At 39.5% G+C, this 27,506-nt stretch overlaps 1 protein-coding gene and 1 pseudogene across 3 annotated transcripts in view; both read right to left on the bottom strand.

Annotated features, from left to right (window-relative positions):
• IPO8 (importin 8) overlaps positions 1-27,506 on the bottom strand; it is an 85,993-nt gene that overhangs the window by 5,981 nt on the left and 52,506 nt on the right. For all 3 annotated transcript variants that reach the window (XM_019452366.2, XM_053894694.1, XM_019452368.2), the window contains 4 exons: positions 13,440-13,660; positions 9,144-9,349; positions 6,329-6,532; positions 5,651-5,767 (listed from right to left, as the gene is read on the bottom strand). In XM_019452366.2, the coding sequence (XP_019307911.1) occupies positions 5,651-5,767; positions 6,329-6,532; positions 9,144-9,349; positions 13,440-13,660 (748 nt within the window). The remainder of the gene's footprint in view (positions 1-5,650; positions 5,768-6,328; positions 6,533-9,143; positions 9,350-13,439; positions 13,661-27,506) is intronic.
• On the bottom strand, positions 9,356-11,958 carry LOC109268547 (ribosome biogenesis protein BOP1-like; annotated as a pseudogene).

Raw genomic sequence — 27,506 nt, 5'->3', positions numbered from 1 at the left:
TAATAACAAGTAAAGGAACTAATTGTTTCATGTATTTGTGTGGTCCCATGTTGGGTGCATAAGTATTTACAATTATTTTATCTTCTTATTGTTCCCTTTAAAATTATGTAGGGTCCTTTCTTTGTCTCTTGTTAAGTCTTTGTTTTAACATCTATTTTGTCCAATATAAATATTGCTACCCTGGCTTTCTTTTTGCTTCCATTTGCATGATAACTGTTTTTCCTTCAGTCTGCACATGCCTTTGGGTCTGAAATGAGTCTCTTGAAGGCAGCATATAGATGGGTCTTGTTTTTTCATCTGTTCCATCACCCTCAGTCTTTGACTAGAGAATTTATTCCATTTATTTTTTAGGGTTTTTTTTTAATGTTTTATTTATTTTTGAGACAGAGAGAGACAGAGCATGAGCAGGGGAGGGGCAGAGAGAGAGCGAGACACAGAATCCGAAGCAGGCTCCAGGCCCTGAGCTCTCAGCACAGAGCCCGATACAAGGTTCAAACTCACAAACCACAAGATCATGACCTGAGCCGAAGTCGGACACTTAACCGACTGAGCCACCCAGGTGCCCCTAGTCCATTTGAAGTAATTATTTATAGGTATGTATTTATTGCCATTTTGTGACTTGTTTTGTGGTTATTTTTGTAGTTCTTCTCCATTCCTTTCTTCCCTTGCTCTCTTCCCTCCCCATAAGCTGGCTTTCTTTAGTGATACACTTGGATTCCTTTCTCTTTATTTTTTGCATATTACTGGTTTTGATTTGTGGTTACCATTAGGTTTGCATATAACATCTGCTATATACAGCAGTCTATGTTAAGTTGATGGTCACTTAAGTTTGAAACCATTCTTTAGTCCTGTCCTTCCCCCCCCAACCCGCATATATTAGGTATATGGTGTTATACTTTATATCCTTTTGTGAGTCTTTTACTGGTATTTACAGATATAGTTATTTTTACTTCTTTTGTGTGCTTCCTACTTTTATTACTCATGGTTTTTGTTTTCCACTAAAAGAGTCCCCTTTAACATTTCTTGTAGTGCTGGTTTAGTGGTCATGAATTTCTTTAACTTTTGTTTGTCTGGGAACCTCTTTATCTCTCCTTCTATTCTGCATGATAGCCTTGCTGGATAGAATATTATTGGTTACAGATTTTTTTCCTTCCAGCACTCTAAATATATCTTGTCGCTCGCATCTGGCCTGCAAAATTTCTGCTGAAAAATCCACTGATAGCCTTGTACATAACTTTCTCCTTCTCTGTTGCTGCTTTTAAAATTCTCTTTGTCACTACTTTTTGCCATCTTAATTACTATGTATCTTGGAATGGACCTCCTTTGGTTGTTTTTGTTGGGAAATCTCTGTACCTCCTGGATCTGGATTTGTTTTCTTCCCCAGACTGGGGAAGCTTTCAGCTATCATTTCTTCAAATGAACTTTCTGCCCCCTTTTCTCTCTTCTTCTGGCATCCCTATAATGTGAATGTTATCAAACCTGATGGAGTCACTGAGTTCCCTAAGTCTATTCTCAGTTTGCATAATTTGTCTTCCTCTCACCCGCTCACCTTAATTTCCATTATTCTGTCCTCCAGGTCTCCGATCCATTCTGTTTCCTCTAGTCTACTATTCCACTTACAGTAATTTTAATTTCAATTTATCATGTTCTTCATCTCTGACTGGTTCTTTTTCAATGTTTTCTCTTTGTTAAAAATCCTCCACTGTTACTTCAAGTCCAGCAAGTATCTTTATGACCATTACTTTAATTTCTCTATCAAGCATATTACTTATCTCTGTTTGGCTTAGGTGTCTTGCTATTGTTTTTTCCTTTTCTTTCATTTGGGACATATTTCTCTCATTTTGTGTAACTTTCTGTGTTTCTCTGTGTTAGGAAATTCAGCTACATCTCTTGCTCTTGAAAGTAGTGGGTAGAGCATGGCATGCAGTTTTAACAAGGTGGTGCTGGTCCTCTGCCAGAGGGGATGTGTCTCTGCCCCGGAGACCATGGCTGGCCAGACTGATCTGCAAAGCATGCAGAGGCAGGGTGCACAGTGTTTGTGTGTCGGTTTTTTTTTAATTTACATCTAAGTTAGCACATAGCACAACGATTTCAGGAGTAGATTCCTTAATGCCCCTTACCCATTTAGCCCATCCCCCCTCCCACAACCCCTCCAGTAACCCTCTGTTTGTTCTCCATATTTAAGAGTCTCTTCTGTTTTGTCCCCCTCCCTGTTTTTATATTATTTTTGCTTCTCTTCCCTTGTGTTCATCTGTTTTGCATCTTAAAGTCCTCATATGAATGAAGTCATATGATATTTGTCTTTCTCTAATTTCGCCTAGCATAATACCCTCTAGTTCCATCCACGTAGTTGCAACTGGCAAGATTTCATTCTTGATTGCTGAGTAATACTCCATTGTGTGTGTGTGTGTGTACACACACACACACACACACACACACCCCACATCTTCTTTATCCATTTATCCATCGATGGACATTTGGGCTTTTTCCATACTTTGGTTATTATCAATAGTGCTGCTATAAACACTGGGGTGCATGCGTCCCTTCGAAACAGCACACCTGTATCTCTTGGATAAATACCTAGCAGTGCAATTGCTGGGTTGTAGGGTAGTTCTATTTTTGGATTTTTGAGGAACCTCCATCCTGTTTTCCAGGGTGGCTGCACCAGTTTGCATTCCCTCCAGCAGTGCAAAAGAAATCCTCTTTCTCTGCATCCTTGCCAATATCTGTTGTTGCCTGAGTTGTTAATGTTAGCCATTCTGACAGGTGTGAGGTAGTATCTCATGGTGGTTTTGATCTGTATTTCCCGGATGATGAGTGATGTTGAGCATTTTTTCATGTGTCAGTTGGCCATCTGGATGTCTCTGGAGAAGTGTCTATTCATGCCTTTTGCCCATTTCTTCACTGGATTGTTTTTGGGGTGTTGAGTTTGATAAGTTCTTTATAGATTTTGGACACTGGGACGCCGGGGTGCTCAGTCAGTTAAGCATCTGACTTCGGCTCAGGTCATGGTTTCACGGTTCGTGGGTTCGAATCCTGCACCGGGCTCTGTGCTGACAGCTCAGAGCCTGCAGCCTGCTTCCAATTCTGTGTCTCCCTCTCTCTCTGCCCCTCCCCTGTTCATACTCTGTTTCTGTCTCTCAAAAATAAATATTAAAAAAAATTATAGATTTTGGATGCTAACCCTTTGTCTGATATGTTATTTGCAAATATCTTCTCCCATTCCATTGGTTGCCTTTTAGTTTTGATGATTGTTTCCTTCACTATGCAGAAGCTTTTTATTTTGATGAGGTTCCAATAGTTCATTTTTGTTTTTGTTTTCCTTTGCTCTGGAGATGTGTTGAGTAAGAAGTTGCTGTGACCAAGATCAAAGAGGTTTTTGCCTGCTTTCTCCTCGAGGATTTTCCTGTCTTACATTTAGGTCTTTTATCCCCTTAGTTTGAGTTTATTTTTGTGTATGGTGTAAAAAAGTGGTCCAGGTTCACTTAACAGCATGTTGCTGTCCAGTTGCCCCAGCAACATTTGCTGAAGTGACAGTCTTTTTTTCCATTGGATATTCTTTCCTGCTTTGTCAAAGATTAGTTAGCCATACATTTGTGGGTCCATTTCTGGGTTTTCTATTCTGTTCCATTGATCTGAGTGTCTGCTTTTGTGCCAGATCTGTTCGTGTTATCTTGATGATTACAGCTTTATAATACAGCTTAAAGTCCGGGATTGTGATGCCTCCTGCTTTGGTTTTCTTTTATCAAGATTGCTTTGGCTATTCGGGGTCTTTTCTGGTTCCATACAAATTTTAGGATTGTTTGCTCTAGCTCTGTGAAGAATGCTGGTGTTATTTTGATAGGTATTGCAATGAATATGTAGATTGCTTTGAGTAGTATTGACATTTTAACAATATTTGTTCTTCCTATCCAGAAGCATGGAATCTGTTTCCATTTTTTTGTGTCTTCTTCAATTTCTTTCATAAGCTTTCTATAGTTCTCAGTGTATAGATTTTTCACCTCTTTGGTTAGATTTATTCCTAGGTATTTTATGGTTTTTGGTGCAGCGTGCACAGTTTTAATAAGGTTCTTGCGTCCTCCACAGGTGACCAGCTGCCACTGCTGGGACTGAGACCCCACAATGCGCACAGTAGAGAGGCATGGTGTTGGCAGTTTGCAATGGTCTTCTAGGGAAGGGGGCCCACAGCACCAGAACTGAGGCAGGCCCAGCTAAAAAGGATGGGGCATAGTATAAGCAAATTAGGTAGTGAATGCCGGCTCCAGGCTGGTTCCTGCAGGTGTCTGAGTGTTTATGCCGGAGGGAAAGGAAGGGAAATGGCATCCACCAGCTCCTTGTTCCTGGAGGAGTCTTCCAGCAATCTCAGTCTCTCTGGGACACAAAGATTAGTAAATAATTTCCCTCTTGTATGCCCCGGGCATTTTTCAAAGTACTGCTTCTATGCTGTGTTTCTGCAGGCTGTTGGCTGTGCTGTGTCTTTAAAGGGATGAGGACTCAGTTTCCTATCACCCTCCAGACTCTCCCAGAACTGAACCTGCTGTCAGAACTCATGAAATTTGGTCCCTCTGGTTTCCAAAGTCAAACGTTATAGGGATTCATCTTCCCATGCAAGCTCGCACCATGATGGTCTGTTCTCTCTCTTCTCCCCACCTGCGGATCCCTCCCTCCAGTGGACAGACCCGTAGTCCATTTAGCTCCCCACTGCATCTCCACTCTTCTATCTTCTCTGATGTGGACTCTTCTCTACAGTTAGTTGTAGAGTTTGTTCTGCCGTCTCTGGGTCATTTTCCGGGTTATTTACCCTGATGTGAGCGTTACCTAGTTGTATCTGTGGGATGACGTGAGCTCAGGATCCACCCATTTCACCACCTTCCCTGGAAGTCCCTGAGTATCAGCTTTTAATAGGGCTATCTCAGTAAGTAGTTATGTTTACTATTACAGAAAAACTGCTAAAAATGAACAAAATGGAAAAACTTTACCTCCCCCAACTTCCAGGAAAAATGACAAAATGAAAAGGTGCAAAGTGGGTTTTTTAATAGTTCTATAGGCTACTGCTGAAAGTGTACCCAGAATTCTCCTGATACAGACTCTGTGCAGGGCTGACAAGAGAACTCTATGCAGAAGAACTTAGGTTCTAAATTCCAGGTGCCTATTCCATGTTTTCCACTAAAGTATTTTTGTAATTACAAATTTTTTTCCACTGATTTTCTAGGAGTGACCATAATAATGTCTGCATAGAACAATTTCTCCAAGTCAAAAACTGAAAATCAACAAGAATCACTAACATGTAAATCCCAGCAAAAGAAATGAAGAGTGTTTCTTTTCCAGGAAGACAAGCTCCTTATAAGAATTCATGAAGTGAACTGGCTCCAAAACAGAGGGTAAGTACATGAATACCACCACCACTAAAAGACACCTATTAATGCACAGGGTTTTGCAGAGCTAAGATATCATGATCAGTGATTAAAAAAAAAAAAAAAAAAAAAAAAAATCATACAATAATAATTATCTTGAAAGGCTGGCCTCTAACAATTTTTAAAACAATCTTTATGTGCCACAAGGCTCATTAAGAAGGTAAGAAGGTTGCTCATTAATAAGACTGACTACTGGCACGCTGATGCCCTCCAATCTGGGAATGCAGCTGGCTGACCTGCTACTGTCCTCCGGTGCTCTGCCAGGGTATACACCTCCTGCAGCGCCCTCCTCTGGTCCTCACTGAGCGGTGCCATCAGCAGCTGGTACCAGGCAGCATCCCGATTCTGCACAGCTGTTGCATTTGGGGAGTGTGTAGAAGAAGAAAAAGATAAGAGTCTAGTGAAAATTATCATTACAGAGAACAAAAGTACATGATCAAATTACGATGAAATGATTGCAGAAATTAAGAGACAAACTTATTCCAGCAAAGGATTATTTCTGAGTACCCACTCCATATCTAACCATGTGGGGCTATCAGAGGAAGGTTAGGACATTGCAAATCTCTGTGTTGCCCAGTTCTCGACCTCCTTCACCATCTCTTCCTCCTGGGGTTTTACTATGCTCCCTAAAATCCAGATCTTGGCAAACACCTCTACTCACATGCTACCATGTTCCGCCAGATTTTCCCAGTACCTGCAGTTTCGGCTTCACTCCCACACCAAGAACTCAAGTTGGTGCTTGAGGCAAAACCATGCTCTAAGCCTCCCAGATTTTTCCATTTGGACATCTCACCACTACTAAAACCAAACTTAACATCTAAACTGATTTTGGACAGATCCCAAAACAATTTTTAAACCAAAGGAAATAAAGAATTTAGAGAAAATATCTAAAAATTTAGGGAGTAAAGACATACTTAGCAGAGCTTGTGTAAAAATTTGATATTCATCCACACTATTGTCAAGATCAAGTGGAGTGCTGAATCCCTCAAGGGCAGTTTCTTCCAACACTTCTTCATCCCAGTCATCCTCCTCCTCCTCCTCATCTTCACCTCTTCCGTTATTCGACTGCATTGCTTGAGCGGTTACATTCGTCTCCTCTTCATCACTTGAAATCTCCTCTGGCAATCCATTAATTATTTAAAAAGAATCAGAACACAAAAGGACAAAACATAAAATTCCACAGAACAAAAATTATAAAATGACATTCTGGAAATGGAAAAACTACCGCCTATTTTTACATGAAATTCTAAAAATAAAACTTTATAGTTTGTTAAATTGAAAATGACTTTAGAGGCACCTGGGTGGCTCAGTCAGTTAAGCATCCAACTTCAACTCAGGTCATGATCTCATAGTTCATGAGTTCTAGCCCCGCATCAGGCTCTGTGCTGACAGCTCAGAGCCTGGAGCCTGCTTCAGATTCTGTGTCTCCTCCTCTCTCTGCCCCTCCCTGCTCGCACTCTTTCTCTCTCTCAAAACTAAATAAACATTTAAAAAAAAAAAAATGACTTTATACTCCTCACTGAAAACAATTTCCAAGTAACCCTAAATCTATAGTCCACTGGACATTACTACTGTTTTGCTATGGCTGTCTCATATTCATTTATATAAAAATGCTAATTAATCAGAGTCCCAAATTTTTTGTCAAAAAAAAAAATTGTGCAGTCAGTGCATTTTTTTTTTTTTAATGTTTATTTTTGAGAGAGAGAGAGTGCAAGCAGGGGAGAGGCAGAGAGAGAGGGAGATACAGAATCCAAAGCAGGCTCCAGGCTCTAAGCTGTCAGCACACAGCCTGATACAGGGCTCCAACTCACGAACCACAAGATCATGACCTGAGCCGAAGTCGGACACTTAACTGACTGGGCCACCCAGGTGCCCCAGTGCATGTGTTTTAAGTAACGATGAGTTCCCACTGAGAATTTGGGTCTCTCAACAGTTAATTCAGTTGATTACAAACTACTCAGAAGTGTGCAAATGAGGTCATTTCTGCTAATAGAAACATAAAAATACAAAAATAAAGAAAAAATAGCTACATGTGTGTTGAAAAGTGGAAAGCTGAATTGCATATCACCATGGATTCTGTTTCTATGTTCAGGGCTGATCTGTTCTAAGCAGTTAGCCCAATATTATAAATAACTGGAAGATAGTAAATGCACAACAAAATCAACCCAAGACGGAAAAACCTAGAGTAAAACCCAAACCAGGCAGTATTATTCCAAAACTATTTCTATAAAACATACCACACTAAAGCACCTGAATTAAATGGCAAAGTAGTTTTAGGGATAAGGCGAGAAACAGAAGTTTTGATCATACACACACACACACACACACACACACATATATATATGTATATATGACACATATATATGACAAAGATAGCAAGAAATACCTTTCCTAATTAGTCATTCTATACTTCAGCACAAATTGAACAGGAAAGTCTGGAAAATTACCAGAAATTTTTTCTCACATATTAGTTATAAGCCAACAGTTTACAAAACAAAAAATTAGAACTGAAAAAAAGAATTCTATAATTGTTGGCCTATACTTAGCAAAAGAATAAAAACCCTTCTAGTAAAGATGTCCTACATAGAATTCAGGAAAGCAAATTAGATCAGAAGTTGTGCTCTATGTTAGGAGTTAAAGAGTACCATTCCTCGTACCCAAACTAGGATGATGCTAATTAAATGCAAAATGTTTAAATCTACACTTGTATGTTTTACATGAAACATTCTGATTTTTCTCATTTAAAGAAATTCTGTTTTTAACAGATATCATAAGTTTCTCAAATTCCACATATGAGTGAAAACGTAACAGAAGACCATGGGGGAAGGGAAGGAAACAAAAAATTGTTACAAATGGAGAGGGAGACAAACATAAGAGACTCTTAAATACAGAGGACAAACTGAGGGTTGATGGAAGCAGGGGGATGGGGAAAATGGGTGATGGGCACTGAAGAGGGCACTTGCTGGGATGAGCACAGGGTGTTGTATGTAAGAGATGAATCATGGGAATCTACTCCTGAAGCCAAGAGCACACTGTATGCTAGCTAATTTGACAATAAATTATATGAAGGAAGGGAGGGGAAGGGAAGGGGAAGAAATTCTGCTTTTAACCTGAAGAGGGAAAACTCCATTTGGAGTTGGATTTGGTTACTTCCTGCACCCAAGCAAGTAGTTTTGCAATTATCATCAAATAAAGATCTAATATCCTTGACTCTAACAATCTTCTTCTGTCAATTAAGCAAATAACCTTCATTTATGTACTTTACTCCAAATTTAATAATATGTAAACCATAAGTTTCTCCCAATTACAATTTTTAAGAACCATTAAAAAAAAAACATCAGGCATTCTATTAATCTGTTATACTGATACTTCCCTTAACTAATGGTTCATTGAATTCATGCTGCCGACTTCACAGAGACTATTGGCACAAACAAGAAAATGAAATACTGGTTCCTAACTCATTGTCAAAACTATGTGATTCTGTTATAAATGTATCTGAATTTCTCAGAGTTTAACAACATTCATTAAGCTCAATAATTATTTAAATGTCAAAAAATTAACAGGTTTAAATTTACATTACAGGGTATGTCAACCAAACCCAAAATATTTGTTAAATGTGCAACAAGCCAAAGAATGTAACTGAATGATTCCAAATAGACTAAAATTCAGAGAAAATGCATGCTCAAATCAAAATCAATTCTAGCATTCATTACAATTAGAAGATTTTACCGTTTTCTTCCATATCAGCCTTCTCTGCTTTTGAGCGATCTTCCTGGTTTACCAGTTGTCTGGTAGCACAAACCTGCTTTAGGCCAAGGAAAAGGAAAAGAATTGAGGGTACAATCTGTCCCACCACAGCATCTACTGCAGGAGGTCGATTTTGCAATTCCAAAAGGATACTCAGTCCTATTATACACATCTTCCGGTCATGATGCCTACAAATCACAAAGAAAAAAAGGTACTCATGAGAAATGGGGACAACTGAAGATTCTACAAGAAAAAATGGCCAAGGTGATTTTTAAGGTTCACTCAATGGAATTATACAGAGGGATCCTCCATCTTGTACTATGTGAAATCCTATATAAACCAAGTTTTGTAAACCAATTATCATCAAAGAGCTATAAAAGTCTGTAATCAATATGGTGAATTTTACTATAGTATCAATTTATAACTGATTTAAATGCTTTATCTGTGCCTTGGCATAACAAGTTCTATTAAAGCAGGAATACCTGTATTTGACAGCATAAAATTCCTATCCAATAGAAAAAAGGAAAAATTCAGACTGTGTCTTCATTAGATTGGTCTACAAGGTTTCTCAGCACATACACTGTATACTAACCCCCCAGTGCCAAAAGCTATTCAGAAACTCAGCATATAATAAGCAAGCTAAACTTAATGACTATAAGTAAATCAATTAAATATAGTCCGCTATAACCTAGCATAAAATTTGATTCTGAAGGGAAAAAAATTTTTTTTAATGTTTATTTTTGAGAGAGAGGGAGAGACAAAGCACTAGCAGGGGAGGGACAGAGGGAGAGAGGGAGGCTGAATCCGAAGCAGATGAAATGATGAATATATTATAAGCTACTATTATTCGCATTGCCCTTTTTTTTTCCCCCCAAGCTGGGCGAACACCTCTATTAAGATCCTGAGCAAACACATGGCCTGGCCCCTGAGGAAACAGGATGGCTTAGGTGAAGAGGCAGACGGTGCCATTGGCCCCTGAGAAAACCCACAGCTGGGGCCAGGGCGGAAAGCCACATCCAGTACACCCAGGTCTTGGCTCAGCATGTGTCCCCGCAGCACCTTCACAGGCACCAGCAGTTGGTTCTGCAGCAGGTCACTGTGTACCATCCTATGGCAGACAATGACACTCCCGTGGTCAGAGCTAGATGTGAAGACCTGGTACCAGGTGTGGAAGGCCACAGCCCTTGGGTCCTCCTGTGGTGCCTCACCACCCTGTAAGGCTCACCAGAAAGGTCCAGATCAAACCACACCAGCTTGCTGTCATAGCTCCCACAGATGACCTTGTCCCCTGCAGGGTGCACTGCCAGGCTTGACACCCACTTGCAGTTGGGTCTCAGCTTCTGGGTGAGCTCCTGGCACAGGAGACAGTAAAGGCAGATGCTGCACTCGAAAGTCACTAACACAAAGGATGGGACAGAGTAGAAGGCCACCCACGGCACCTGGCCATGGCTGCAGAAGGGGGTCTGCCTGCAGCGCCAGCTCAGCTAGTGGATCAGCACCTGTGTGTGGCCTGCAGGGGCCAGGACCACAGCCAAGAAGTCCCCACACCCATGCCAGGTCAACAGAGTCACAGGCTTCCCATGGCGGATGTGCAGCCACAGGTTCCCCCTGGCGTTTCTCCTCTGGGGCCTCCAGCCAGTAGGCAGGCTGAACGGCCGGCATCTCAGGTGGGATGAAGGCAGACAGCAGCTGGTCCTCGCTGCCCACCACCAGCTGGGCCCCCAAGGCCAGGATCAGTAGCAGCACCACGTCCTCTACAGCCACAGCCACCAGGCAGATGATGGGGTGAGTGTTCCAGCCAATACTCCTCAGCATACCCACAACGGGCACGGTCCTCGTGCAGCGGGTGGCAGCCACCTCCCAGAGTCATAGTAAGCCATCGTCAGAGCCTGAAGCCAGCCACTGGCCCTCTCCAGGATGACACTAAGGTGGTGGACAAGGTTGCTGGGGCCTCTAGAGACCAGGACCTGACATGCGAGGAAAGGCTGCGGGTCCTGCAGCTGGGACAGTTTGGGGACGAGGTCTTCAGGGTTCACATTCACCCTCACCTTGCACTGCCGTGGACACAGTAGAGGTCAAGGCAGCATGTGAAGCATTCCTGGAGGAAATAGCTATACACAGGCACACCCCGCAGGTTCGGAAACTTGTGTGGCAGGAAGGTGGGCTTCCTCTCACCTGGCTCCCGTTGCTCCCACACCTCTTCGCTGGGCAGATACGCAGGAGGTGGGCCGTAGAACTCAGTGTGACGCCGAGGACCAGCTTGGGACTGGGTATGTGTATCTTGTGCCCATCCGGCCCAACATCGGGGTCTTCCACACCCACAGATTACTGAAGCTAGGGGTGGGGTTCTGGGGCCCGTGAAGCTGCATCTGGCCCATCTTAATGGCATATGCCCCAAGTGAGAGACCCTCTCCTTCTCCACCAGGGATGGGATGAAGCTGTGCTTGTCAGCAGGTCAGCTGGTTACTGAGTGGAGCACCAGGTCCCCAGTGAAGAAGTCCAGCTCATACAGATCGAAGCTCATGTCCCCCAACTGGCCCCTCTGCAGCCACCATGCCAGGGCCACCTGCTCATCGGTCAGCCATAAGTCGTGCCCTGTCATCCAGTCCTGCATCATGCACCGGTAGTCAGGATCATCCATTTTGCGCAGAACCTGGTCCAGCTTGTCATGAGTACGCAGGGGCTTGTAGCTGTGCCTGCCATCCGTGCCCAATGCCCATGCCCACCATGTTCCAGATGTCCTCTGTCCTTGGGGAAGAGGTCCCGGCCTGCACCTGTGGCCCAGTGGTCTTCTCCATCACTGCTGATCCTATCTTCTCCCCCTGCCGAGTCATCTTCACTCCTGTCACTGCTAGAATCTTCCAAGCCTGAGAACGTGCTCTCTGTCAGAGAAGCGACAATCTCTGCCATCCTGGAGGCTAGGAGGAGGGGCACAGATCAAAGAGAACTCCACCAGCTCCAACTCCAGCTCTGGCTCCAGTGGCTGCTTCCCAGGCCGTGCCTGTGTCACCGCCACACGCCTGCCACACTACCCAGCCGGTCCCAGCCCACTGCATTGCCTGATTCAAGTTACTAAAGCCAAAGGAGTATATTATAACAGGAACTGCACTGGACCTGAGGATGCCCCCCAATAGGGGTGCACATTAGGTGTCAAGAGGATCACAGCAGGAAAGATGATTATCAAGTAGGACTCTAAAGAATCCAAGGAAGCATAAGCCAAGCCTGTCCAGTCTGTGCAATAGTAGAAATGGCCTTTCTATCTTTGGAAAACTGCTTCTAGATGCTAATAAAGAGAGAAGCATTCCAACTGCATAACTGTGAGTGACAAAGCCTCTGCTCCCTAAATCTTTGTCAGAGATACTTTCAAGCACAATTTTTTAAAGTATGTTCTTCCCTTCAAGTCTTTAATAAAAAATCTAAATCAATGACAAATTCCAGTATCCTACAAGTAGAAAAACTAGAATACACACAGCAGCTTGTTAGTATCTTCCCCCATACCTGTTCTGCCATGCTAATTCACACCTGTATCACTTGGCAGTGTCCTGACTACTCCTACTGGAATTCTCCTTCCTCAGCATTTCTAAATGGTATCATTTCTAAATGTTATCTTACAAAACTTAAAAAACAAAACACTAGTTGTATCTAATGTTTTAAACAAATTAATTGCAATCTAGCTCAAATTCTAGCATAACAATCACTAATAGGTGTGGGGTCACTTGAGGTGAGCATGTACCTACTACTCGGCATCTCATTTTTCTTATGTTTGAGAAGTAGGAGAGTGCTTCACATGAAGACAAACTCTCGCACCAGGGAAGCACCCAAGCTACAACGAACAATCCTTCTTTCTGACCTCACATTTGAGAACAAGCTCCCTTGAGATCTGCAGAGTTCCAATATCCAATAACCTGGGCCAGTACATTTTTACCAGACTGGCATTTTCCTTAGAAACATGACCCCATTTAGAATGTTTTTACCTATACACACTTAATAGTCATGGAACCTGCTGGACACTTAGTTCTCATTGCCTAAAGATCTAACGCTATCATGCAAGTAAAAAACAACTAGGGACAGACTATACCTAATTTTCAGAGCCTGCATTCTTTCCACTAGATTATACTACTGAAACACAGTTTAATTCTCTAAAAATTAAAATTTGTGTTTACAATGCACTAAAAATAATCCTTAAAAATGAAAATTACCTCTTTATATGCTATTTTACATTTTTAAAATCAATGTTCCAGAAACAGAAATGTAGAGTAAAATCCAAAAGACACATACCCAAGAAAACAATCCGTATCGTTCATCCACTGATTTATAAACTGTACAGTTAACGGTCCAGGATTGTGAGGCAACTGAATTTGTTCTAAAGTATGTAGCAGCAAATCAGGGTTGTAGTACAAGGCAGCAATGGCAACCTGAAGACACATGGTGCGGAGCTCACTAGTTTTCACTCCTCGGGTTAGTCTCTCCAAAACAAGTTGAACAAAGAGAGGAATGCACTAGAGAAAACAATAAAGAAGAGAGTCAGCCATACACAGAGAAACCAGATAACTTTTATAGAAAGCAGTATGTTGGTAGAGAGTATTCTCAAATAAGATACCCTTAAGGACAATTAAACCTTTGCTTACCTTGTTCTTATGGTATTAAACAAATTTATATTCTCATAAAGCCCAGAGATTAAATGGCCAAAAAGAGGTCCTACAAAGGGCTAATATCCAAAATCTATAAAGAGCTCACCAAACTCCACACCCGAAAAACAAATAAACCAGTGAAGAAATGGGCAGAAAACATGAATAGACACTTCTCTAAAGAAGACATCCAGATGGCCAACAGGCACATGAAAAGATGTTCAACGTCGCTCCTTATCAGGGAAATACAAATCAAAACCACACTCAGATATCACCTCACGCCAGTCAGAGTGGCCAAAATGAACAAATCAGGAGACTATAGATGCTGGAGAGGATGTGGAGAAACGGGAACCCTCTTGCACTGTTGGTGGGAATGCAAATTGGTGCAGCTGCTCTGGAAAGCAGTGTGGAGGTTCCTCAGAAAATTAAAAATAGACCTACCCTATGACCCAGCAATAGCACTGCTAGGAATTTACCCAAGGGATACAGGAGTACTGATGCATAGGGACACTTGTACCCCAATGTTTATAGCGGCACTCTCAACAATAGCCAAATTATGGAAAGAGCCTAAATGTCCATCAACTGATGAATGGATAAAGAAATTGTGGTTTATATACACAATGGAATACTACGTGGCGATGAGAAAGAATGAAATATGGCCTTTTGTAGCAACGTGGATGGAACTGGAGAGTGTGATGCTAAGTGAAATAAGCCATACAGAGAAAGACAGATACCATATGGTTTCACTCTTATGTGGATCCTGAGAAACTTAACAGAAACCCATGGGGGAGGGGAAGAAAAAAAAAAAAAGAGGTTAGAGTGGGAGAGACCCAAAGCATAAGAGACTGTTAAAAACTGAGAACAAACTGAGGGTTGATGGAGGGGTGGGAGGGAGGGGAGGGTGGGTGATGGGTATTGAGGAGGGCACCTTTTGGGATGAGCACTGGGTGTTGTATGGAAACCAATTTGACAATAAACTTCATATATTGAAAAATAAATAAATAAATAAATAAATAAATAAACGTTAAAAAAAAAAAAAGTCCTAGAGCAGTGAGAGGAAGTCTCCTTCCCTTGTCTTTTTTAATGTTTATTTATTTATTTTGAAAGACAGAGTGAGGGAAGGGCAGAGGGAAAGGGAAAATCACAAGCAGTCTCCGTGCTGTCAGTGCAGAGCCTGATATGGGGCTCGATCTCACAAACTATGATCGTGACCTGAGCCTAAACTGAGTCAGACACTTAATCAACTGGGCCACCCAGATGCCCCAACAAGTCTCCTTCCTTTTTGAGTGCAGATTACAGTGAAGACTATCCCACAAGAATCCACACTCAAACGATGGCAACAATCCAAATATAGACCCAGCCACTTCCACATTTAAGGTAAAATGACTAGGTTGGAATTTTTGTGAAATCAGATTAAATGGGACTTAGAAAATAAATAAGCATGACATGACCAGAATTTCTCTTGAGAAAGAAAATTCCTAAGTCACAGAATGTAAAGTACAGCATGGTGACTGCATTTCATAATGCTTTATTACAGCCACCTGGGTGGCTCAGTCAGTTAAGCATCTGACTTCAGCTCAGGTCATGATCTCACAGTTCATGAGTTTGAGCCCTGCTTTGGTTGACCCCTGCTTCTCTCTCTCTCTCTCTGCCCCTTGTGGGATTCTCTCTCTCTCCCCCGTCCCCTCTGCCCCTCCCTCACTTGCTCGCTCTCTCTCTCAAAAAACAATAGTAATGCTGTATTACATATTTGAAAGTTGCTAAGAGTAGGTATTAAAAGATCTTATCACAAAGAAAAACAATTTGTAACTGTGTATGGTGCTGGATATAACTAGACTTATTGTGATCATTTTACAACATATATAAATATCAAATCATTATGTTATATTATCTCAATAAAATAAAAATAAGAAAATTCCTATTAATAGAAGACTGAAAATGGTAGACTTCGCATTTGAAAACAAAGGCATCTGACTCCAATTCTACCATTGATGAACCACTTTCATTAGAAGTATTTCCTTTTTTTAAAATTTTTTTAATGTTTTTATTTATTCTTGAGAGAGAGGGAAAGAGTATGAGTGGTGCAGGGGCAGAGAGGGAAACACAGAATATGAAGCAGGTTTCAGGCTCCAAGCTGTCAGCACAGAGCCCACTTCAGATCCTCTGTCCTCTCTCTCTCTCTACCCCTCCACCACTCACACGCTCTCTCTCGCTCACTCTTTCTCAAAAAAAATAAACAAAAAAAAATTTTTTTAAAGAACTAGTTCCTAATAGTTATTTTCACTAAAAGGGATGGGCTGAAATGATTTGTGTAAAATAAAATCCTGAGGTGTTCATATAAGCTCATTTTAAAATTAAACTTTAGCAGAAAAAAATAAAAAAATAAAAAATAAATAAAATTAAACTTTAATCCTCAGGGAGGATTGGAGGACTAGGAAGAGCACAGAGGTGGTTGAGGGCAGTGAAGACACTCTGTATGTTACTAGAATGGCGGTTGCATATCATTATACATCTGTCCAAACCCATAAAATATACAACACCAAGAATGAAGCCTAGTGTCCAGCGTGGGCTCTGGGTGATAACGATGCATTATTAACGTAGGCACATCGACCATAACCAATGTACCACCCTCGTGTATATGTTGATAATGGAGGACACTATGCATGTGTGGGTAAGGGGTATATGGGATATCTCTGTACCATCTGCTCAATTTTGCTGTGAACCTGTAACTGCTCTAAATAATACTCTATTAAACAACAAAGTTTCACGTAGAAATTTACGAGTTAAATTTAATATTTTTTTTGTGGTCCAAGTTATAAATATATTAGGAGCAGCAGAATACTAACTAGCCTTATTTAGGAGGATACATAAAAGTACCATGTATAGTTATGTGTTTTAGTTTTAAGATTGAGATTTTAGGGACGCCTGGGTGACTCAGTCTAGGTTAAGTGTCCAACTCCCGATTTCGGTTCAGGTCATGATCCCACAGTCGTGACATCAAGCCCCATGTTTGGCTCCCCACTGATTGTGGAGCCTGCTTGGGATTCTCTCTGCCTATCTGCCCCTCCCCTGCTCATTCTCATTCTCTCTCTCTCAAAATAAATAAACGTTAAAAAAAATTGAGATTTTATAAAGAGATGACTAGTTTGATGTTTGATTAGCCCTACTGGTTTCTTCTCAAATTCCAATACAGAGCATTCAGATAGCACAACACATGTAGGATGTAGGCTACATTAAAAATTATTACTATGGGAGAAAGGGGAACCCTCTTACAGTGTTGGTGGGAATGAAAACTGGTGCAGCCACTTGTGGAAAACAGTATGAAGGTTCCCCAAAAAGTTAAAAATACAATTACCCTATGATCTAGTAATCATACTACTGGGTATTTACCCAAAAAACAAAAACACTAATTCAAAGGGATACATGCACCCCTGCTTACAGCACCATTATTTACAATAGCCAAATTATGGAAGCAGCCCAAGTGTCTATCAATTGATGAATGGATAAAGAAGATGTGGTGTGTGTATATATATGTGTATACACACACACACACACACACAAATAGAATATTCAGCCATAAAAAAGAATGAAATCTTGCCACTTGTAATGACATAGATGGAACTAGAGAGTATAATGCTCAGCAAAAGAAGTCAGTAAGAGAAAGACAAATACCATAATGATTTCACTCATATGTGGAATTTAAGAAAACAAATGAGCAAAGGAAAAAGGGAGAGAGGCAAACCAAGAATAGACTCAAATATAGAGAACAAACTGATGGTTACCAGAGGGGAGGTGAGTGGGGGGATGGGTTAAACAGGTGATGGGAGTTAAGGAGGGCACTTTTTTTTTTTTGTCCAATAACTCTTTATTTTTTTTTCAATATATGAAATTTATTGTCAAATTGGTTTCCATACAACACCCAGTGCTCATCCCAAAAGGTGCCCTCCTCAATACCCAAAACCCAAACTCCCCTCCCTCCCACCTCCCATCAACCCTCAGTTTGTTCTCAGTTTTTAACAGTCTCTTATGCTTTGGCTCTCTCCCACTCTAACATCTTTTTTTTTTTTTTTCCTTCCCCTCCCCCATGGGTTTCTGTTAAGTTTCTCAAGATCCACATAAGAGTGAAACCATATGGTATCTGTCTTTCTCTGTATGGCTTATTTCACTTAGCATCACACTCTCCAGTTCCATCCACGTTGCTACAAAAGGCCATATTTCATTCTTTCTCATCGCCATGTAGTATTCCATTGTGTATATAAACCACAATTTCTTTATCCATTCATCAGTTGATGGACATTTAGGCTCTTTCCATAATTTGGCTATTGTTGAGAGTGCTGCTGTAAACATTGGGGTACAAGTGCCCCTATGCATCAGTACTCCTGTATCCCTTGGGTAAATTCCTAGCAGTGCTATTGCTGGGTCATAGGGTAGGTCTATTTTTAATTTTTTCAGGAACCTCCACACTGTTTTCCAGAGTGGCTGTACCAGTTTGCATTCCCACCAACAGTGCAAGAGGGTAAGGAGGGCACTTGTGATGAGCACGGAGTGTTGCATGGAAGTGCTGAATCACTATATTGTACACCTGAAACTAACATTACACTGTGAAAAATTTTAAATTAAAAAATTTTTAAATTATTATGGTAAAATAATTATAGTAAATCAATGAAGCCATAAGAAAATGTAAACTAAACTTGAAAAGCTCTTCTTGAGATACTTTAATAATAAAGCTTCATTTTAAGAAATGTTTACTATTACTTGCAAAGCCATTAAGAATACAAAGAAATTCTGAGGTTTTAAAACTAATAAAACTAAAATTACCCTTTTACATTAATACACCATCAATTGTGGGGACTGATTATAAAGAATACTTCTATATACTACTATGGAGTGATCTACAGGATGGATATATCATTATGTGAAGAAGGTAAGATGGGAAAAAAAATATGTACAGTATGCGGCTGTTTAAAAAGGTGAGGAAAGAAAAAAGTGAGGAAGGAAGAATAAATACACCTCTTTGCTTACCTTTTATTTTATCTTAAATGTTTAGTTTTGAGAGAGAGAGACAGAGCACAAGTGTGGAAGGGGCAGAGAGAGAGGGAGACCCAGAATGTAAAGTAGGCTTCAGGCTCTAAGCTCCGAGCTGTCAGCACAGAGCCCGACACAGGGCTCCAACCCACAAACCGTGAGATCATGACCTGAGCCAAACAAAGTCAGACACTTAACAGAGTGAGCCACCCAGGCGCCCCTGCTTACTTTTTAAAATGAAAGGATAACTAGACACTGGGGGTGGGCAGACAGGGAGAATAAGGGGAGAGGGGAGAAGGATGGAAGCCAGACTTCTCTGAATACACCTTGTTTCATAAATTAGATTTCAGAATTATGTACACGTTTTATATAGTTAGAAAAAAAATTAAAGCAATTCCTAAAAGTTAAAATAAAATGAAATAAATGAATCAAACAGCGATTATTTTAAATGACTTTAAAATTTATGATCTGACTATATTTTGGCTATATATATTCCTAGCATATGGACATACCCTGGAGATAAAAACAGCAAGTAAAAAATTTTAAACTGTTAATAATCATCATGTGTTAGAGATAATGTTGGTATAATTACTCTGAGACTGTACGTCCATATTAGTGGGATAAAGAAAGTGAATAATTATGATGAGAACCAGGATTTCGGGTATGGCAGATACAGATTCAGATCAATTAGGTTAAGTAAAAATAACGAAGCCCTGAATTTGAACTAGAAATGTCTGTGTGTGCTAATGATAAGTAAATCTTAAAATGATACAATATGTATTTCTTGGATCTCTTTGGAAATAATGACCAACTCATTAACAATAAATATCCCTTGTGTTTATAGTCTTGAATACCATTTCCCAAGGTAGGGCAGGACATGTACAAGATGAACCTGGAACATCTAGTCATACCAGACAGCAAGAACACTACTAAACACTACTGGAGTCACTTAAGGTGGGCATGTATGCTCCCAACTGGCCCAAGTTTAAGCAACTTTGTATACCTGAAATACACTGAAATACATCAAACAAATTTGAACCTGTAAGTTCATAATAATATTTAAAAAGCAAAAAAAAAAAGCAAAACACCTCACTGGTCATCTTTGGAGAATGTTAGGAAACAAACTTATTATCTTGAATCATAGAAAATAAAAGGAAATACTCAAACTGTTCCTCAGAGTAACCCCAATAAATGACGAAAAGACATTTCATAGAAATATTTCAGCTAATAAATGAAAAAGAAATGACAGAATAATCACCACCAACAGCAGTAGCATCATAAGATGAGAGACAACCAGACATTCTGTGCCTCCTGGTAGAAATAGAAACCACCATCTATGAAGCATTCTTGCCAAAAGTATCACAAATGCATCTGACCAAATCTCTAGATCTAACTACCAAGTTACAGGAAATAAGAGGAATGTAATTTCAAGCCAATACAGCCGTGCAGCTCTACTTAAGTGCACCAGAACTGTAGCTTCCCTAACATTCAAGATTCCCTAGTGACCCTAACTTTCTGACATAGAAATACCAACTTTCCAATCCCTCTGGAACCCAGTTTTAGGAGCAAAAACCCACTGTATTATACTAGAAATTTTTATTTGCTAACTTCAAATGGATCTATCCAACTAAAAGCTTTTTTTTTTTTCAGCTTCAGGTATAGAATTTAGTGATTTAACACTTACATACAACATCCAGTGTTCATCACAAGTACCCTCCTTATTCCCCATCATCCATTTAACTCATCTCCCTACCCACCTCCCCTCTGGTAACCATCAGTTTGTTCTCTATATTCAGGAATCTGTTTCTTGGTTTGCTTCTCTTTTTTTCCCATGTTTATTTGTTTTATTTCTTAAATTCCAAACATGAGTAAAATCATATGCTATTTGTCCTTCTCTTACTGACTTATTTCGCTTAGCATAACACTCTCTAGCCCCATCCATATCATTGCAAATGGCAAGATTTAACTCTTCTTTTTATGGCTAATATTCCATCATACACACACACACACACACACACACACACACACACACGTGTGTGTGTGTGTGTGTATATATATATATATATACACACACACACACACACACACACATATACATACACACACACACACACCACATCTTCTTTATCCATTCATCAGTCGATGGGAATTTGGAGTCGATGGGCATTTGGGCTCTTTCCATTGGGCTATTGTTGATAATGCTACTATAAACACTGGGGTGCATGTATCCTTGCTTCCAATTAGTATTTTTGGATCCTTTGTGTAAATACCTAGTAGAGCAATTGCTGGACCGTAGGGTAGTTCTATTTTTCAATAAAAGCAATTCTTTAATTCAACTTTTTATTACCTATCAGACTCCTCCAAATGAAATTTCAACTTGTTCCACTTTCCACAACCTCTCCTACTTTACTGAAAAGATAAAGCTATTGGATTTAAGCTTCCACACCCCTTCTTTCTACCTCAAGACATCTCTCGAGCATTATTCAAACAGCATTTTCACAACATTAGATGTTCCTTGGGTTTGGAAAACAAAAACATTCCAGAGTTAAATTAATTTGGAATACACAGATACTAACACACTCTTAGACACATTTTCAGATAAAGGCACAAGAAGTCAAGCAATAATGAAATCTGTTGAATATTGTTTTATCTAGTATTTCCTAGACTTATCTGACCATTGAATACTTTTTTGTAATGAACACCTACTAATACCATTAAATGGTCACAGTTTGAGTAATATCATCACTCTATTCCCATCTACTGGTATCCATACAATCTGTAACTGTGGGAAAAGTCATCTTTATAACTTTCCAAGGAAAACCTGTGCTCTCAAGCTTTTCCCTGGCCTCCTCATCTAACACCTTGTTTTTTCAGGTGTTTTCTATGCAATGTTTGCAATGGCACCCACTATAAATCTTATTCTAGGTTTCTCTTTCCAATGCTTCTCACCTAGAACAGAAGCAGTACCCTCAGACTGCAACTAGCATAGCCTCCTTGCTCCTCTTCACAGCCAGTGTATGCAGAAGACCAGTTTAGATTAAGGCTACTGCTAGCAAACTCATTATTCTAAGTCCCTAACTTTGATCATGTCATTTCTCTGCTCAATGGATTCTCTGTTCAATTGCTTACAGCAAGGGTTGGTAAACTTACAGTAGATATTTAATAATACTTTCAACTTTGCAGGCTATATACAGTCTCTGTTGCACACTTTTTTTTTCTTTAAACATCCCTTCAAAAATGTGAAAACCACTCTTCATTCCTAGGCCATACATACAGGTCACAGGCTGGATTTGGCCCACAGGCCATAGCTTGCCTACTTCTGGCTTAGAGGAGAGATTCTGAACTCTTTGGTATGGGTATATTCCACACCTTCCAGGCATGATTAGATTCTACTGCTGAGGACTTTCCAAAAGCCAGTCAACAGAACTGAACCCTTCTCTACTTTCACTCAACTTCCGTTCTTTACTATCTCCTTGTTCTGTTGACATCACAATGTCTTTCTACCTCACCTACATCACCTAAAACAGTACTCGTTGAAGGAGAAAATGAGCCTTCAAAAATACATGTAAAACTTTATCAACCCGGAAAGGAGGCTGGAGGGTCACTCTTCTCAAAAATAATGGACAACTTGGTGGTAAGCAGCAAATAAGAGGAGGCTGGTGGTTCCTCCTAATTAAAATAAAAAGATAAACCGTAAGCTAGAAGTTCACATGAGAAAAACAGGAAAGAGACAGTCAAGAAGAATCCTCCTGGGGTCAGAACTAACTCAAACATGGGCTTTGAAAACCTCAAAACAGCCATTATAAATGTTTAAAAAATAAAACATTTTCTTAATGTTTATTTATTTTTGAGAAAGACAGAATGAGCAGGGGAAGGGTAGAGGCAATGGGAGACACAGAATCCAAAGCAGGTTTCAGGCTTGAACCCACAGACCACAAGATCATGACCTGAGCTGAAGTCGGATGCTAAACTGAGTCACCCAGACACTCCTAAAAGAAAACATCTTTAAAATATAGGAAGCTATGATGACCATGTCTCATCAAACAGAAAATATCTATTAGGACATGCAAATTGCAAAAAAGCATCAAATGGAAATTCTAGAGTTAAAAAATGCTATAGGGGCACTTGACTCAGACAGTAGAGTATGTAGCTCTTGATCATGGGGTTCTAAGTTCAAGCCCCACGCTGAGCATGGAGCTCACTTAAAAAAAAAAATGAAAAAAAAAAATTCATTAGAAGGGCTCAACAATAGATCTGAACTGGCAGAAGAGAGAATAAGCAAACCTGAAGATAGATTGAAAAAGAGTATGTAATCCAAACACCAGAGAAAAGAGAGAATAAAGAAAAATTATCAGAGCCTCAAAGAAATGTGGAACACCATTAAGCACACCAATGTATATGTAGAGGGAGAATCAGAAGGAGAGAAGAGAGAAAAAGAAGAAAAAATACTTGAAGAAATAATGGCTGGAAACATTCCCAGTCTGATAAAAAACAATCTATATATCCAAGAAAGTCAACAAATCCAAGTAAGATAAAAACAAAGACATTTCATAGTAAAAATGGTAAAAGACAAAGAGATAACATTTATAGCAGCATGAGAAAAAACATACATAGCGACCAAGTACAAGGGAATGCTAGTAAGATAAATCAATGTTAATCAATGTTTCTTATCAGAACAATGGAGACCGGAAGGCAGGGTGATGGTATATTCAAATTGCTGAAAGAAAAAACCAAGAATTCAGTAAAACTGTCTATCAAAACTGAAAGTAAAATAAAATACTCTCAGAAAACAACAACAGAGAATTCACTGCTATCAGACCTTACCCTGAACTTACTAAAGGAAGTTCAAGCTGAAAGCAAGTGACCCAGAAGGTTATTCAAAGACACACACATCCACACACACGAGCTCCCGTAAATGTAATTATGTAATTTTCAAAAATAGAAAAACACTATTTCTTTGACTTTCTCCTCTTAAATGTTTTAAAAATGAAATGCAATTAAAAAAAAAAAAAAGAAAAAGAGAAAAGAGAAAGCAATTGCATAAAACAACATTTTAAAATTGTATTGCTGGGACTATAAAATATAGAAATGTAATATATTCAATATTAACAATACAAAGGAAATAGGAGCAACATTTTACTGGAGAAAGCAAATGACACCAGATGGTAACTCCAATCCAAAGGAACAAATGAAAAGAATTGAGAAATGGTAAATAAGAGAGTTAATATGCAAACTCTATAAACATATACTTGGCTTGCCTTTCTTAGCTTCTTTAACACATAAAATTACAAAAAACAACTATTTCTAGGTTTATAACATATATAAATGTAATATATGTAACAGTAATAGTATAAAAAGGAGGAAGAAAAGATAATAGGAGTAATGCATCTATTTCTCACTAAAATTATGTTAACCTAAATCTGAAGTAGATTCTAATAAGATGTATACAGTAAGCCCTAGAGCAACCACTAAGAAAAAAAAAATTTTTGAGAGAGAGAGCACATGTGCACACAAGCTGTGGAGAGCCAGGGGGAGAGGGAGAGAGAGAATCTTAAGCAAGCTACACGCCCAACAAGAAGCCTGATGCTGGGTCTGATCTCACAACCAGGAGATCATAACCTGAGCTAAAATCAAGAGTTGGATGCTTAACCGACTGAGCTTCCCAAGCACCCGGAAAATTTTTTAAATAGTGAAAAAAAAATTAAAGAAATTAAAATGTGACATTAGAAAATATTTACTTAGGGTACCTAAGTGGCTCAGTCAGTTAAGCATCTGCCTTCAGCTCAGCTCATGATCTGAGGGTTCGTGAGTTCAAGCCCCACATCAGGCTCTGTGCTGACAGCTCAGACCCTGGAGCTGGCTTCAGATTCTGTGTCTCCCTCTCTCTGTCCCTCCACTCATGCTCTGTCTCTCAAAAATAAATTTAAAAAAAAATTTTTTTTAAGAAAATATTTATTTCAAAAGAAAGCAGTAAAAAAAGAACAGGGGAAAAAATGAGATATATAAAATAAAAAATGACAGACTAAATCCATGCATAACAATAACATTAAATATTAATATATTAAACAATCAAAAGAGAATGTCAAATTGGATTTAAAAAAACAAGATTCATCTATATGCTATCTACAGGAAACACACTTTAGATTCAAAAATATAAATAGCTTAAAAGTAAAAAGATGAAAAAAGATATGCAAACAGCAACCATAAGAAAGTCGGAGTGGCTATACTACTATTAGACAATATAGACATTAAAACAAAAAAAAATGTGGGGCGCCTGGGTGGCTCAGTCGGTTGAGCGGCTGACTTTGGCTCAGGTCACGATCTCGCGGTCCATGAGTTCGAGCCCCACGTTGGGCTCTGTGCTGACAGCTCGGAGCCTGAAGCCTGTTTCGGATTCTGTGTCTCCCTCTCTCTGACCCTCCCCCGTTCATGCTCTGTCTCTCTCTGTCTCAAAAATAAATAAACGTTAAAAAATTAAAAAAAAAAAATGTTACTAGAGACAAAGAGAAACATTTTTATTGAAAAAGAGGTGAACTCAGGAAGATACAGCATTTATAAACATACATGTACCTAAAAACAGAGCTCTAAAATATCTGAAGCAAAAACTGACAGGAAAAAAGGGAGAAATAGACAAATTCAACAACAGTTGGAGACTTCACTTTCAATGATGGATAGAACAATAATGGATGAGGGACGCCTGGGTGGCTCAGTCCATTAGGCATCTGACTCGGTTTCAGCTCAGGTCATGATCTCACAGTTCATGAATTCAAGCTCTCATTTAGGCTCTACCAACAGCACAGAGTCTGCTTGGGATTCTCTCTCTCTCTGCCCCTCCCCGACTTGTGCTCTCACTCGCTCGCTCTCTCTCTCTCTCAAAATAAACATAAAAAAATTTTTTTTTAAATAAAGAACAATGATGGATGAGTAGGCATGCCCAAGTGGCACAGTCGGTTGAGAAACCAACTCTTGATTTCGGCTCAGGTATGATCTCAGGGTTGTGGAACTGAGAACCACATCAGGCTCCACACTTAGCATGGAGCCTACTTAAGATTCATTCATTCATTCATTCATTCATTCTCTCTCTCTCACTCTCTCTCTCTCTCTCTCTCTCTCCCCCCTCTCCCTCACCCTCTCTAAAATAAAATAAAAATATTTTTTAAAAATAATGGATAAGTAGAAGATCAAGTAGATAAGAAACTTAAGCAACATTATAAATCAACTAGATCTAACAAAAATCTATACAACATTCCACCCAACAAAAGCAGAATACATATTATTCTTAAATGCAATGGAACAGTATCAGGACAAACTATATTTGGGGCCATAAAACAAGTCCCAATACATTTAAAAAGAATGAAATTATAGAAAGTATGTTCTCTAATCACAATGGAGTAAAATTAGAAATAATAATAGAGGGGTACTTGGGTGGCTCAGTCGACTGGTCAAATATCCAACTTTAGCTCAGGTTGTGATCTCACAGTTCATGAGTTCAAATCCCACACTGGACTCTCTGCTGTCAGCACAGAGCCCCCTTCAGATCCCCTGTCCCCCTCTCTCTCTGCTCCCCACCAGCTTGTGAGCGTGCACACATGTGCTCTCTCTCTCAAAAATAAACATTAAAAAAAAAAAATCAATAACAGAATTTGGGAAATTCACAAATACTTGCAAATTAACACACTCCTAAATAACCAATGGGTCCAGAATAAACCACCAAAAAAATGAGAACATATTTTGAGTTAAATTAATATAGCTAAAACAGCACTTAGAGGAAAATTTATAGTTGCAGATGTATTTAAAAAATAATTCAAATCATAACATAACCTTCCACCTTAAGATACTGGAAATAGGGATACCTGACCGGCTCAGTTAAGGGTCCAACTCTTGATCTTGGCTCAGGTCATGATCTCACAGTTTGTGAGTTTGAGCCCCAAGTGCAGAACCTGCTTAGGATTCTGTCTCTCCCTCTCTCTGTCCCTCCCCCACTTGTGCACACACATGTGTTCTCTCTCTCTCAAAATAAATAAATAAACTTAAAAAAATAAGATACTGGAAATAAAAGAGCAAACTAAACTCAAAGCAAATGGAAGAGAATAAATAGTAAAGATTAGACCAGAAACTAATGAAATAGAAAACAGAAAAACAATAGTGAACAAAACCATAAATTGGTTCTTTGAAAAGATCGACAAAATTGGAAAACCTTTATTTAGCTCAACTGACGAAAAGATAAAAAAGAGAGAGAGAAGACACTAATTACCAAAACTGGGAACATACTACCAACCTACAGAAATAAAAAAAAATATGAACTTCATGCCAACAAATTAGTTAACATAAATTACACCAACAAATTCCTAGAAAGGTGCAAACTACTGAAATTAACTCAAAAATAAATAGAAATATGAATACACCTATAATAAAGGTATAGAAAAAGCCACTTGACAAAATTCAACATGCTTCATGATAAAAATAGTCAACAAAGTACAAACAAACAGGAACTCCCTCAACCTGATACAAAGCGTCTATGAAAAACCCACAGCTAACATCAGACTTAATGGTGAAAGGAATGTTTCCCCCTAAGATTAGGAACAACACCTCTCCTTTCACCACATCTCTTCAACATTGCACTAGAGGTTCTAGCCAAGGCAATTAGGCGAGAAAAATAAAAAGCACCCAGACTGGTAATCCTAAAAAGTTT

Source organism: Panthera pardus, unplaced genomic scaffold, assembly GCF_024362965.1.
Source record: "Panthera pardus isolate Hobbes unplaced genomic scaffold, ASM2436296v1 HiC_scaffold_6, whole genome shotgun sequence".
Classification (NCBI taxonomy): domain Eukaryota; kingdom Metazoa; phylum Chordata; class Mammalia; order Carnivora; family Felidae; genus Panthera; species Panthera pardus.
Note: the sequence above shows the minus strand (reverse complement) of the source record. Positions and strands in the feature narration are given on the sequence as shown.